Raw genomic sequence first — 15,167 nt, 5'->3', positions numbered from 1 at the left:
ATTCACTCGTGGTTTTTTGGAATTAAATACAATATTTCCCACCGTGAATCATGATAAAACATTGAACACTGGATAGAGTTTAATTATTTATTATATTCTTAATTTTTCGCAATAATTACAATGTAGGTTCGAGTTTTGTACATATTAGGGTCTATTAGTACTTAAGTATATTAGAGAAATAATTTTGTTGTTTAAACGGTGTTGCTCAGTTTTTAAAAATCAATTATACCCTGCCTAACCAAACCATAATAGTTTTGGTATATTATGAGCGATCCGACAAACTAGTGCTCACTTTTTCAGTCACACTTATTTGTTTTCATTGAATTAAGTTATTATTACAGATGGTTTTGGTAAGTTTTTTTTAATTCATTAAGCCTCGCCTATACCAAACCATATTTTTACTTTAATTACCAAACCATAATCGATAAAAAATATTCCTCTATCTATAAAATATCCAAAATTATGTATGATTAAAATGGCATAATTTTAGGTGTTTTATAGATATACGAATATTTGTTGACTATTATCTATTATGGCTTGGTTTTCGCAGAGTTTGATTGCATTTTTAAAAAAATGTAGTCTTAATTCAATGAAAACAAATACGTATGCCTGACAAAGTTTAGTGTCCACTATTTATGTCGAATCTTAACAGCATACCTCCCACCCACCGCCACCGATTGCTACATACCTACTTCATATAGTACATGTATGGTATGCGACTTAATTCTAGAACAAATAGGTACCTACATACTATAATAATTATTATACAATTGTTGGCAACACTGGTTCCAATTAAAATTCATCTTATACTATTAAATACATGTGATTAAATATTTGCTATGCGTAGGCAGGTACATCTTGTATGCAATTTTACGGTTATTAACCGGGATGAGAACATCGATATCTATACCTAGTCGTATTTCTCATAGTAGGGGGGCGGTAGTAGTCTCGGAAGTATATGGGGGGGGGGGGTATTGAATATGAATAAAGGGGCGGCGGAAGCGAAAAGAAAGCAGAAAAATATTTGATAAAATATATACTTACATAAAAGAACACAAATTCGCTTCTGCATTTTTCTGATATCCGTTTAATTAAGAAATGTAGATTTCCAGGAAAGCGTTGAGTACCTATTTTGTTTCTGGAAAGGGGACAGTAGACCAAATAATTACGAGAATATCAGATATTCTGATCTATATAATATAATATAAAATATATTTGGTTGTTCCTTACAAATTTTGATGCCTAGATAGAATTTTTGTTTTCATATTGAAAAATGTATTCTTTTTATTGTTTTGTTAAATAATATAATAAATGTAATAGTAAGTTTATCGATTAACAAAGCGATCTTGTGTGAAGCCAGATACTTTAGCTAGTAATTTATGTTTCAAATGTGTTAGGAGAGTGTCGATTAAAACGTTTGGTTTAGTTAAATCAGTAGTATCAATAATCAATAATACAAAAATTCAAATTTTTGTGCAAATATTAGTTTTCAATTTCTCATTGTCAACATAAATGTTTAATACTCCTTGATAAGGGCCAAGGGGTCACCAAAATATCGTTGGCCTACCTCCATTATAACGATATAAAATTTGGCGGAAAACCACTTCATATTGATCAGCCTACACCTCAATGGCTGTTTGCCGTTTAACACCAATGAATGGCCTCGAATGCATTACGAACCGTCAGAAATTGTGCACGCATAAAATCTATGTGAATTTACCTAAGGGCCTATTCTATGTGGTAAATCGATGGTAACCGCTAATCGTAGTTAATTTCATAGGCAAAATGTTTCCATGGGGGTCACCAAACTTCAGTGTCTCGGGCCTCCACATAAGTAAAATCACAACTGGTTTTGATATAATTTATTTGGATGGATATTCATTACGTACAACGTAATTCCTTTTTGTATTTTAAAAATTGTTTATATTACGCAGTATTTAAAATAATGGACCGATAAATTAAACAATAAATTGTACCCGATTGTCATTAAAACATGATTGTTTCACGCCATTTTATGTTAATTTAATGCGTAAAAGGATATAATATTTTTTTATGTATATATAATAAGCAAGCGAAGTATAATTTAAATTTTCCAGATAAATTCGAACTACAGAAATTTATTACGTATAAATTTAACTATTTAATTTATTATTTATTAAAATTATTAATTTGTAAAAATCACATATGTACACGGCCGTTCATCGATACAGTGATCTTTAACCGCTGTGGAACTATTGCTTAATCCATTCTCACGGGATAATAATTTTTAATATTCATTAGTACACCAATAAACAAAACAAAATATTATCTTCTAAATATGTAGGTACTTAAATCATCGTTCATTTATTATTGGACGGATAAATTAATGTATTTTGGTAGGTTTCTTAAGATTTTTAAATACCTCTGAAATAAAGGCATTTTTGCATGGATAACATTTAAATGTTTTGGCCTATTAATAACCACTAAAGTTGAAAATCATAAAATCATTTGATAAACTTCTGTTTCTGAAAGATTTCTTTGATACCTACACATTATAATATTATTCATTATTACTAAATAAAAGTAGAAATAACAAATCTACTCATTCCCATAAAATCTCTTTCGTGTTCTCCCAAGAACGAACGTAGATACTGACTACCTACTTGTACGTATCTATGTCCCTGTGACGACCTACCTTGTAATAATTATGACGTAGGTATGCGTTATTAAAAGTTTGGTAAAACCAGTATGGGAAACCAACACTATTAATACTTTTAAGTAGGAACTGACATTTCAAATATTCGATTGACATTTCTTAAAAGCTTTCAAAGTTGTGTTCTATTTTTAAATTCTTTGTTCTGTTTGAAACTAAATAAGTCTTCGTTTGTTTTGAAGATATTTCAATTTCCATAACATGAAAATATAATTTACATTTGAAACATGATATAAAAGTTTATAATCAAAGTTTTATTGCAGTTTTCTCGTAATAACAATTGAAGAATGATATTCTAATAATTAAAAGATAAAAATAACTTTTTATATATCACGTTTTTAAATTTTCTGTTGAATCATATAAATTTGACATTTATATGTATTAATAAAAACTTGTTATTATACTTGATAGAAATACTGAATAAATATAGAATACTGAAATGTCATTTTGACATTTCATATTGATTTCCATAGTAACACACGTATATATTAATAATTTAGTTGCTAGGACCCCCTTAGCGACCAACAAAAATTGTACTGCATAATAAAAAATCTGTACCTGACAAACAAGAATACGAGCTAATAAAAACGTGGTAAAAATGACAAATTTCTTACTTTTATTCAACGAATCTGATAGCATATTCATGAATTAATAATAATATGTTAATTTATTTGCATAATCGAAAAACCACCTTTAGCTTTATATCAAATCAAGCGTTTTTCCCATACAACGCACTAAGGTAATAGTTGATACAATCCAATATTACGTATATTATCATCATCATCATTAACTACAACCCTTGGTGGGTCTTAGCCTCCTTCAAAAACTTTTTTCCATCCTGGACGAAATCAATTCTCAATCTGCCTTTATATATATTATACGATCTGAAAAGGCAGGCAGTATAAACAATATAACTTTCAATCAATTAAAATAAACCAGTATATGTAATAAGTACCTACACAACACTTAATACAGACAATGATCAGTTTCATCAACTTTAATAGAACATACCATTGGTATCAAAGTTGACGACATAATTGATTTCTTATTAATTATTTGATTATTTAGATTTTCTTGTATACGTATGGTATTTTATTTTAATCAATATATATTTTCTTTTTACCATAAATTTTCTTGTTATTTAAGTCTTAAAAAATCCAAGCATTATTTTAAAACATGGTTTTATCAAAATCACAATTTCTGACTAAATTCATTTTGGAATGTCACTCTTCAATATAATTGTAGATATTGTTTTCCAACTTTATATGAGAAAAGTATTAAATAACTATTTGGCATCATTTATGCTTTATGGACCAATTTTATTGTAAAATTATTCAACATTGTCTAGCTGTTAAAACCGACGATGTGACAATGTTATAAAAAAAAATTTTATAAACCTTCTATTTATAATAAGTTTATTTTCATAACACCGTAATACCTCAAATTGGCATAGTAATCACATCAAAACTATTACCAATTCTCAGTGAAATTGAGTTCTTTATTAAATGTATGTTATATTTATATGAACTAAATTATTCACAGCTTGCACAAAACAATTGAAAGCCTACTTTCGTGGATGTGCTTATAGAGCAGTTGTTTGACTCGCTGACATTTTAATTTTGTCACATCGGAGGTTTTAACATCTCAACGACAAATAAAGTAGTAATTATTACAATTCAAATTTGTTACAGTCAATGATAAATAAATGTCTTGATCTAATAATCTGAAAATAATGGTTATTATTTTATAACTAAACTAATTTCTTCTTTGATTTCCAATTATAAAGTAATTAACCAATAATTAAATTATTAGTTAATACTTATGAGCCTAGTTAATGGTTGTTGCAATAAGGAAAACTGGAAAAATAAACATAATGTAGGCCATATGAAAAGTATAGGAAAATATGAGTTGGTATTATACCTATGATATTAAGTTCAATAATAATAATGTGTAGTAGGAAGAACCTTGACCACACTTATGTCTGGACGCAGATCTACGCCTTTGATGCTGTATTGATTTGAAAATGAAATAGACCATCAATGATTTATAATTCTCCACCATTATTGTAGTTATCCACAGTAAAAGATACAGGTATAATTAAATAAATTCTCTGAAAAATAACACACTAAATAATCATTGAAATGGTGCATAATAATTTATTGTCATTATCACTCTGAAATAATAAAGAGCAGCGCTTCGAATTATTATTATTATATTACAATACTAAGCTTTGTAATGATTTTGATGGAAAATTTTGGTAAAATTATTATTTTCTGTATTGGCAGCACTGTGAAAAATAAAAATAAAACTCCTACTTACGTAACTACTGTTATGTGCGTTGTTACGTGAGTGTTTTTCTTCGACAGTGATGAACAACTTTTATTTCCACGAAAACAAATAATTAAACAGGTACTTACAAAAAAACTTTTTTGGGGCTTCATATTTTATATTTCGCATAATTATATAAACAGATTATTTTATACGATAAAATCACAATCATCGGCATATCTATTATTATATAATACAAGGGCCACATATTATGTAGAATCAAAGGTTCGCATCCGACCCTCGGGCAGAAAGTTTATCATCACTGATTTACATAATAATAATTCATTATAATAAAAAAACTTTCTTTCGGTCTAGTAACTTACACTCATGCATGGCGTTTTTGCCCTAGTGCAGCTTTGTCAAATAAATCTCACAGTACTAATGTGAAGATTGCTACAAACGATTTGCACCCTCGTTACCTCTTTTCAGCTTCACTTTCGAAGTTTTTAAAAGCACAAAAAAAATCTTCAACATCTTTGGCTATGACTGTATCATAAATAATATTGTAACGATTAATAGGATCCGAATTCGTGATACTTGGATGAGAGTAGTGCATAGTGACCTTGGTCTTGGTTAACTGCTCCTGAGACATTCCCAGTCATAAAAATAAAAATGTAGGGTTCCGTGACATGCCCGATTAAGCGCCATTAACTTCAATGCTGAATAGGATAAAATTAGAGATATAATATTACGATTGTGTATTTTTTTAATACAATATGTCATAATTAGTTCCAATTTATTCATATGTGATATTTTGCAGTTTATAATATTCCAAAAATTCCGCAAACCTTGAATCAATAGAATACTTAGAATATTAAGTAATACTTTGAAAAGGTTAATTTAATTTACACCGCGTGCGCGCACCTCCTGTCTACCTGTCACAATATTATCATTATGATGGTATTCGAGAAACCAGAGTTCGATGACGTATTATTCAATTCGCATGATATTAAAAACGTTATATGAAGAGATCTGTGACGATTCATACGGTTTCACAATCAGAAGGTAATGTATGTTTTTTTTTTATATGCGGGTATATCCAAAACCACAGGAAAATTGATATAATATGTATGTACTCAGAATTAGTTGTTTATTATAAAATGGGTTTATTTAGGTTATGAGGTTAGTTTCTTTCTTAAATAGGTACATAATAATTTTATTTACCAATTCATAAAACATAATATATCACAGCAAGGAGAATCAACTTTCTTATCAAATCGTAAAATTAATATAATACTTGATAACTTTCTGGTAAACCTTTATTGATCGAGACCGATTCACGGAAAGTGGACATTCGTGGAAATCGACCGCATATTTTATAATATAATATTTGGATATGTTTTCCGCGTCTTTGTTTACTTTGCGGGTGCTGCATTATTCTGAAATTAAATTATTAAGGAAAGAAAAATCCATCGTTGTAACTTATTCAATTGGCACTAGACTAGAATTATTCACAATTCTAAAAGAGACAATCAATTTCCTATAAACGTTATCTTTTTAAATATTAAAGTTTAAGTTTACCTATCTTATTAAAATGAGTTATTATTTTTTGGAATATCAACAGTGAGCAATTAGGCACTTTATAATTTTGTGAATAGGCGCCTGAAACTGAAAATATTAATCGTGTTACCAATGTTAAGTATATTTTATGAAAATAAGTATGTACAGATTTTCAAATTATTTTTTCCACGTGACACCGAGAATTTGAGCATTTCATGAACCGGAACAGCGCTCCGGTGCGCTCCGGTTCATTTCGAGCCCTGACGTATCAATAATAATGTCTCAACGAAACCATAATATCGTAATCGTCGTTAATTTTGTTGAAGTTGTACTTAGTGCAGCGTTTCCATTCATACACCTTTCATCAACACATTGTCTTCTGAGAAGGCATCTGCAACTAGCCCGAAACGTCGAGGAAAGAAAGAGAGCCAAAAATCTATCACAATGACACACAACCGTAAAGGTCGCAAACACCATGTAAATAGTATTTAACACATTCGGCAGCATATCATATTATTATCATTGTTTGTTATTTTGTCTTATATTAATTAAATTTCAATTATCAGAATAGGTATATTGTTTATTCAATTTATGAATCTAAATTCCTGCTCCGACGATCGACATTATAATCCCGCCAATATTACCTATCGATCTAACAACAATACTTAATATTATAATCCAGACAAAAAATAATGAATACAGAATAGACTAATATTATCTATTGTGACTCTTCTCTTATCTATTTATTGTCCCATCACTTATCTCTGGAGTAGTGTAAAATACTTCCGTATTTTCAGTATTTATCAATACCTAATAATTATTAACAAACTATGTGATTTTTAACAGCTATATATTAAAAAAAACTATGCCATATATTATATTGTGATCTCTTAGTAATTTGTAAAATGAAGTGATAATTTAACGAATTTTTAAAAGACTGAATAGTTTAAAAATAAAACAAGTGACCTTGAATACAAATATGAAGCTCCAAAAACCAGAAGTTAAATATTTTGGATACTCACAGTTGGTAAGTTGCAATATTTTTATTTAATTATGTTTTTTTCAAATTAGGTATTTACTTAAATAATTTAAAAATCTATTTATAAAGACAATATTTTTATCGTTAACCAATATGGCAAACATGTGATTTTTTTTCTTCAATCGATTGCGTGGTAAATAAATTCGCTTGTCGAATCGGAAAAATTCCAGTATTAGGTAAAAAAAAAAAAAAAGAATGATCAGGGGATGGATTTATTTTTGAACCTATCGTACATGACAAATAAGGCACACAATCGCTCGCCAAGTTATTAAGAATGTTAGATTGTTTATGATACGATTATAAAAAAACCTATAAATTCTAGTAAAAAAGTTGTAGCGTGTGGGACTCACGTCTTTCGCTTACCGGTGATTGCTTTTGCCTCTAAGTTATCGATCCGTCTATGATTCATGCAAATTATTTCTTTTTATTATAATTACTTCAAATTTCATCAATCAGGAAGTAATCTGCAATCGCACGCCGTTCCCGCCCTACCGAACACTGTCCACTCAGGCCGTACACAGCCTATTACTATTATATTATACTAGTAGCCATGGGTTCCTTAAAAAATCAACCCCTTCTTGAATGCAGTTCTATTATTAAACTCCACGAAAGATCGCCCCAGTGGTTGCTACCCTCATAACAAGAAATGGCCAAACGCTCATCTGTTTCAGAAATAACCTGTACATTATACGCCTTCCGTGTCACATCTTCACTCTTCATGAGCGCGCCCCACTGACAAAATAATATTTTCAAAATGGTATATTCTCGATTCTACATAGTTTAGCTTCGTACTTACCACTCAACAAGAATGTCCCCCCGTAACCAATCGCAAAAAAATTTTGTTTTTGTTTTTTTGAATGAACAAATTAAAAAAAAAATGATAGTAGGTACTAAGTCGTCTACTTTTCTCAGCAAACAAATAAAACATACGGTACAATGATAACTTTGTTTAGGCTGTAACATGGATTTGAATTATTTATTCGACCCAAATTTAACATCTGGCTAAATTCTCAAATGTATTGACTAGATAGAATATACTCATATTTAATGTTGATGAATTTAACGATCATTACCAACCTACCAGTAAATAGTTGTCCATGATTATTATTTATTATTGTATTAATGCACACGGTAGCTGAGCGATGACATGTCCGCTATGATGTCGTGGGTTACGCGTTTGAATCCCGGGCCTGGCAAAAAATGCATGATGTTTTTTTTACAATATGGTAAGTATAGCGAGTCCGGAAATTTGTACGTATGCGGTTCGCCGTATCACACTTTACTGTGAAATGTTGTATCGGAAATATATGGCTGTACGTATATTAAAGACCGTCCAACCACTTTGGGTCGTATAGTACTTACCTACTGACATAAAATTCGTGTCTAAATAAAACACGGATCCTATCGGTTAATACTTTTAAATAATTTTTTGAAATGAATTTTAATGAATGATTTTTAAAATGAAAATAATTTTCAGTTGATTTTGGCAAAATCCATGAATTCAAGAATGAAAACGTAACCTAACCTAACAAATAATCCAGTATATCGGCTATTTTAATTAAATTAATGTCCATATTAAATCTAATAAAATTGGAGACCGTATAGTATACGGTCGTCTCTTTCCGATAAGAAAGCTCACGGCGAACTGTGCCACGGTGAAATATTGTACGTACAGATGGTTTGAGTTGCCCAATCTCCACCCGCCATGTATATGCAGCCGCGGTTTGTGCACGGCCGCTTTCCATGACGCTATAAACGTGTCAGAATGAAAAGATTTTAGTGCCACACTTCCTTGTCCCGAAGCGATGCTGCACGGGACTGATGTAGCAGCCATGCACCTTAGTACAGAAAGAGTTTTAGAAAATAAAAAGAATCTTGACTTGCTCTGCTATCATTTATCTTTAATGACATGAAGTAGTTACTGTCCTCTGTACCCGTGTACTGAAACCCGAGTTAGTTTAGTTTGTTTGGTGGCGAAGTGTGCGATGTAATTTAAAAATATATCGGTTTGTTTAACGTTTAAAAAGGGCCGAGTGGGAAATCGCGTGCGGTAAGCGAGTTCACCTTCGGAGAAATAAGATTCGCCGGCTTCCGGTAGTTATGTTAAAAGTCCGGCTGGAGGTCAAGTTGAGATTCTTGCGGATTATCGACCGCCACTGTAACATGCGAAAATTATACTCAACGAAAGTGAAAATATAATATTCGAGTGGGTACCTACATACCAACACTATAAATATTGGTGGAATAAAAATATTATAATACGAAGAGCAGTTTTCTAAACTAGGTTTTGATTCCGTATAAACATAAATAAAATTGAAAATAATTCACAATAATTAAACGATACGACTAAGTAATGACGGTCACACCATAACATGCAAGAAATACGAAGCTCGCTAATTGTCATCACTGTCATCAGTATTAGAGTATATGCTTCATAACTTTGCACTCCGGCTATAGAATGAAAATGATGTAATATATTCGAAAAATATATTTTTTACATATGTTATCTATTTATTAATACACAGGTTCATTACATAATATAAGATTTGATCTTATTGTATGTGAGGTAATCAGGCAAAGATATTGTAACAATAAATTAACCGCCCCAATAAATAAATATTATAAACTACCCAAGCTGCCGATAGCAGCTTTGTGTATAGAATAGAGTCTAAACTGTGGAAAAGTGCTATGTTTTAACAGCACCTCTCTTGGCTGTGTTAACTTTTAGAACGAGATAGACAGTTTAGACGGCCAATTTATTGCAACAATAATTATAATACGTCAATACATAAATATGATAAACTACCGTCGATAGCCGCCAATAATCGCCTTTTGTATAGAATAGACCTACTGGTCGTTTCCATATTATTATGTGTGCTCGGTATAATGTATTTTTATTTTACCTAGATCTAAATATATTATTTTATCTTCCTATAAATCTAAAAAGTATACACGATAAACAATTTGAATTAAAATTTAATTTCCATATTTACTATTATAAGTTATAAGATAACACCTAAATGGCTTAATTATTATACATATTTGATTTGTCATGAACTCATTGATTCTCTTTCATTTACTTAAGCCTCAATTACATTGAGCTTCTTTACGAGCTGTTTATTGGCGAATTTAAAAGCGGGCGATTCAGCTACTGCGATTTGATGATTACACACAAAACTTTCCATTCGCTGAGAAGCCACAAGCCAGCGACTATTTTGACGGAAGTGGATCGTTTTTTTACCGGGAGGTTGGTACTGCGCTCTACTGCGCAGACGCAGTAGGGCCCACACGCCGGCGTGTAGCGTGTAAAGTTGACCGGCTTTCAACTTTTCTCGGTAGAGTGTTTACAACCTGCTTATTAGCTTACTCGATGATTACACTGGGCGACTTTGCGAGGCAGATTGTAATTTCGCCAATAAACAGCTCGTAAAGAAGCTCAATGTAATTGAGGCTTTAGTAACAAACAGATACATTAATTTATGTTAAACAAAACAACTACTATACATTATATTCCTTCCTAAAAATGTATTATTCAGATATATTTGTTTCTATATTATTATAATTTATTTGAAATAACTGTATGTATTTTGTTGATTCGTTAATATATTCTACGAGCTTTCATAAGTCTATTCAGTAACATACCGTCAGGATAGGCTGGCAATGTTTTGCTTAGGGGTAGCACATTCTAACAGGCAGAAAGTAAATGAAGGTAAAGTACTGTTTTTGAGAGGATATTATTATATTCGATATATTTTACCTGCGGTGTATGCCTTCAGTGGGTCAATTAAATACTAACTTACATCTGATTTAAAATAATAAAATATGATGGGTGGGTGTAATGGATTTATATAAAATTTGAAACTAAAAATGGAAAGTGTGGCATTTTATCTAGGGACACCACTGAATCTTTTAATGAGAACAGGTATGTGACTATAGATGGGGGCCTGCCTAATTTTAAGTTTTAGGTCTGAGAATGAGGTGCGACTATTGATTTTTTTTAACTATTGGAATTCTAGGTCAGACTAAGACTGTAAGAATGAATAATATTATGTAATATAAATAATTAAAACTCACTTGCCATGATTTTCACAAACATTGTCTTTCATATTTGAAGAACTATTCCTAAATATCGGCCCCAGTCGTAGCATATGGCCACCTCGTTGTCGAGTTTTAAATATTGTGTACATCTTAATTGATTACAAATCCAATTGCTCGATTGATTAATAAAATTCTTCTTTCTTTCGACCATGTCCGATCCTAATAGGATCATATGGGCCTCCACAGAGTAGAGGCCTCCACAGAGTAGATGACACATTTTGTTTTTTACGAGAAATGGATGTCAGCCACTTGCTCAACCTATTAGGTCCATACCCTGACAGACACAAATTGAAAAACAATATGTGTACTTTCCAGACCCAGGATTCGAACCTGGGACACACGGAGTAATAGTCCAACGCTTAAGCCGCGCGGCCACCGTGGGTAACAATAAAATTAGATGTTTGTAAATCAACCTATTTACTGCACTAATCAATTCCCGATATTTAAAAAAAATATGTAAATATCCTTCTTTCATTTATTTTTTTAAGTACCTAACAATAATAATCGACAATTTTAAACTCTTTAATTACCTATTATTAGTTTTCATTCGCAGTTAAACGGAAGAATGCAACGAACATCATTAAAATTCTGACTTTAAAAATCCACGGACCAGACTTGAAGGTCGTTAGCTCAGCATTCGGAAAGAGATCTCATATTTACAAAACCTCCTTAAAAGATCGTGATCATCGCATTTTCCAGCAATGTATTGGCCTCGTCCGTTTTCCTCTTCACACCAGTTTGTTGGTTGACTCAGCTGATCCGGCATCCAAGTGAGAAAACTCACTGTAGGCGACGTGGTGAAGTGTCGAATTTTCGAGGGGCTTATGAGACATTACTCAGAGCACAAATCAAACCGCATATTAGTAGCAAAGTGTTGAAATGTTTGCCTTTCATTATCTCGGAAAGTAAATCGACGGCATATTGTTTTAAATTTCTATCTAGAAACTGATCTAAATTACAAAAGGCGTGAGTGACGTCGCCAAACGTAATATGGTCGTTTCGCAAGATAAATAATTCGCTATCTCTTGTGAACTTTGCGTCTTAGTTATACCAGCTAAGCACATGGATTTAGACATTGACTGCATATCCTCACCTATCCTTGTCAGGAATGTCTGATTAGTAGCATGCTGGTTAGTGCGGGTCTAATGATCAAACGTTGAGGCGGAGAACGGTTTTTATTTGAAAAACTTCTGTATAATGAGCTTACAGTATTCAAGCAGATTTATACTGGGCAAGCAATAACGTCCGATCATTCCCGGCAACATGCGGAATCCGAATGATACTAGCTATATAGTATCGACACGACACCTATTAGGTATCGATTTCAGGTTAAGTAGCATGGCCTAGACCTGCTTTGCTGGAATATGGTCAACTCACTTTCTGGTAATTAAAGGATTTGTTAAATCTCACAGCCAATTTGTACATACAGAATCAATATAATAAAATATACTTAACGTATTTTTATTACAAATTCTAGTTATGAGACTCACAGAGACAAGTTCCGGCCAGTTCTTGTAAGTTTAATATTTTCTGAAGACGCTGTAGCAAAAAGATTAAATTAACATCTTAATTATGATTGAACTCTTGAGTATTGTATTGCATGGATATTTTTTAATTGGAAGCAGTTGTTTTTAGTACGTGCTATAAACTGATATTTACAAATGTATGAACGCGATTTTACGTTTAAATAATGATGGTTCGTTGTATACTCAATGTTTTTATTTTTAATATATAACCAGTGCTCGAAATGGACCGGAACGCACCGGAGCTGCCGTTCCGGTTCGTGCAATTGGTAAACTTATCGTTCCGTCTCGTGGAAAAAATAATTTGACCGTCTGAGCTAGATAGGTTATATAACAAAAAAATTAACACACTTATTTTCATAAAATTTGATGACTATGTTAATATTTTCAGAAAATGGTCGAGCGCTCCGGTTCGTAAACTTTTCCATTTCAAGCGCTGTATATAACTATACACTTTGGCAGCTTGTTAATTAATTATACACGAAACAGATACAATACATGTATATAAAGGGCTCGAAAATGATCGGAGGTTATAGCTACAACTCGAGGTATAAAAGTCCTGTCATTAATTTGTTACCTGTACATAGAGTGGGGTTTCGGAAATTTCCTGACGGAAATTCTCGAGAATTTTTCGAGATTTTCCATTCCGAATCTAGAGAATTGAAATTTTTAACATTTCGGGAAATCCCGGATCTCGAGAATCTTTTCTCCGGATTCGGGATTTCTTTATTATCAAATATTAATTGAAATAATGATTTTCTATATGAAAAAAGTGGACAGAAAACACAAAACGTTAAGAGACTGATCGGGGCATTTAACACAAAAGCCAACGTCAACTCAAAATGAGCGCAATTTTTGCATCACTAGAGAATGTTGTGTCTCAAAAGTGTACGCGATTAAAAACGCAGCGATTGACAGTCTTTGTTTTTCGAAATTCTATTTTAATAATTAATGTTTTGAATTATTTTTGTTTCCCTACTTATCATATTTTGTTTTGGAATGTGTCTGTTTTTAAACTGATTTTAGGATTTTTACAGGTTTTTTTTTTAAATTTCCCGATATCTCAAGAATTCTCGAGAATTCTTGTCTGCTAATCCCGAATCCCGAGAATTTTAAATTTCATAATTTCGGGAAATCCCGAATCTCAAGATTCAGATATTCTCGGGAAATACCCAACTCTACCTATACATACATTATGCACTTCAGTTTGTGGAGCTAATTAATTCTTATAGTATGGAGGTATCTGACAGATAATATATACTTATCAAATATCTATAATCGAAATAACAATATTAAAATAATATCAGATTTTATTTTCTTTTTGACGTCTCTTCTCTCACAGTTAATTTTTTCCATCCTGAAACTTTCTAAAACGAATAGGTACGTACCTACGTAATTATTATTGATAATCGTTTCGTTTGAGTGTCCAATATTTCAATGTAGGCACATTTCATGTTTATGACGTCAGAAGGTGGATTACTATTTTAGAAATGCTATTCGAATGTATCAGTATATTATATCAATATTTATGGAGGTAACTAATTCGGTATGGCGAATAAATCGTTGAGGTGATTCCAAGAAATTTACTTGCAAAAAAAAATACTAATAAATAATAATATACATCCAATTTTTTCGAATGTTTCGAATTGTTCACAAATTATTTAATTTAGATTTAAGTATTAGTTATACTTACAAATTATGTACAGTATATGCTTCAAACTTTGCACTCTGGCTCTAGGATGAAAATGATGCAATATGTTCTAAAAAAAATTACATATTACATTATCTGTCTTTTTATTTATTACTACATAATATACTAGTACAAGTCAATATCATTTGATCTAATTTTATACAAGGTAATCAGGCAAAAAAGCGTATCAGTATAGTAAAGAGTGCAAAAAAGTGCAAAGTTATAAAACGTATACTCTACCTACACGAATTTAATGGGTATACCTCTGACAAACGCTCGTTTTTTTAGAAAAGTTTA

The 15,167-nt window shown here is 31.5% G+C and overlaps 1 protein-coding gene across 2 annotated transcripts in view; it reads left to right on the top strand.

The window, feature by feature from the left end:
* The window catches only part of LOC147065267 (multidrug resistance protein homolog 49-like), a 126,537-nt gene that overhangs the window by 88,284 nt on the left and 23,086 nt on the right, over positions 1 to 15,167 (top strand). Inside the window, exon 1 of one of the 2 annotated variants that reach the window (XM_085956356.1) lies at positions 7,397 to 7,547. The exons of the other annotated variant lie outside the window; for it this stretch is intronic. Coding sequence (XP_085812482.1) covers positions 7,500 to 7,547 — 48 coding nt within the window. The 5' untranslated portion in view covers positions 7,397 to 7,499. Of the gene's footprint in view, positions 1 to 7,396; positions 7,548 to 15,167 lie in introns of those variants that run through there. 2 annotated transcript variants of the gene reach the window in all.

Source organism: Rhyacophila brunnea, unplaced genomic scaffold (genome assembly GCF_057557595.1).
Source record: "Rhyacophila brunnea isolate RB1 unplaced genomic scaffold, BYU_Rbru_1.0 scaffold_6, whole genome shotgun sequence".
Lineage (NCBI taxonomy): Eukaryota > Metazoa > Arthropoda > Insecta > Trichoptera > Rhyacophilidae > Rhyacophila > Rhyacophila brunnea.
This window is presented reverse-complemented; position numbering and strand designations above follow the sequence as displayed.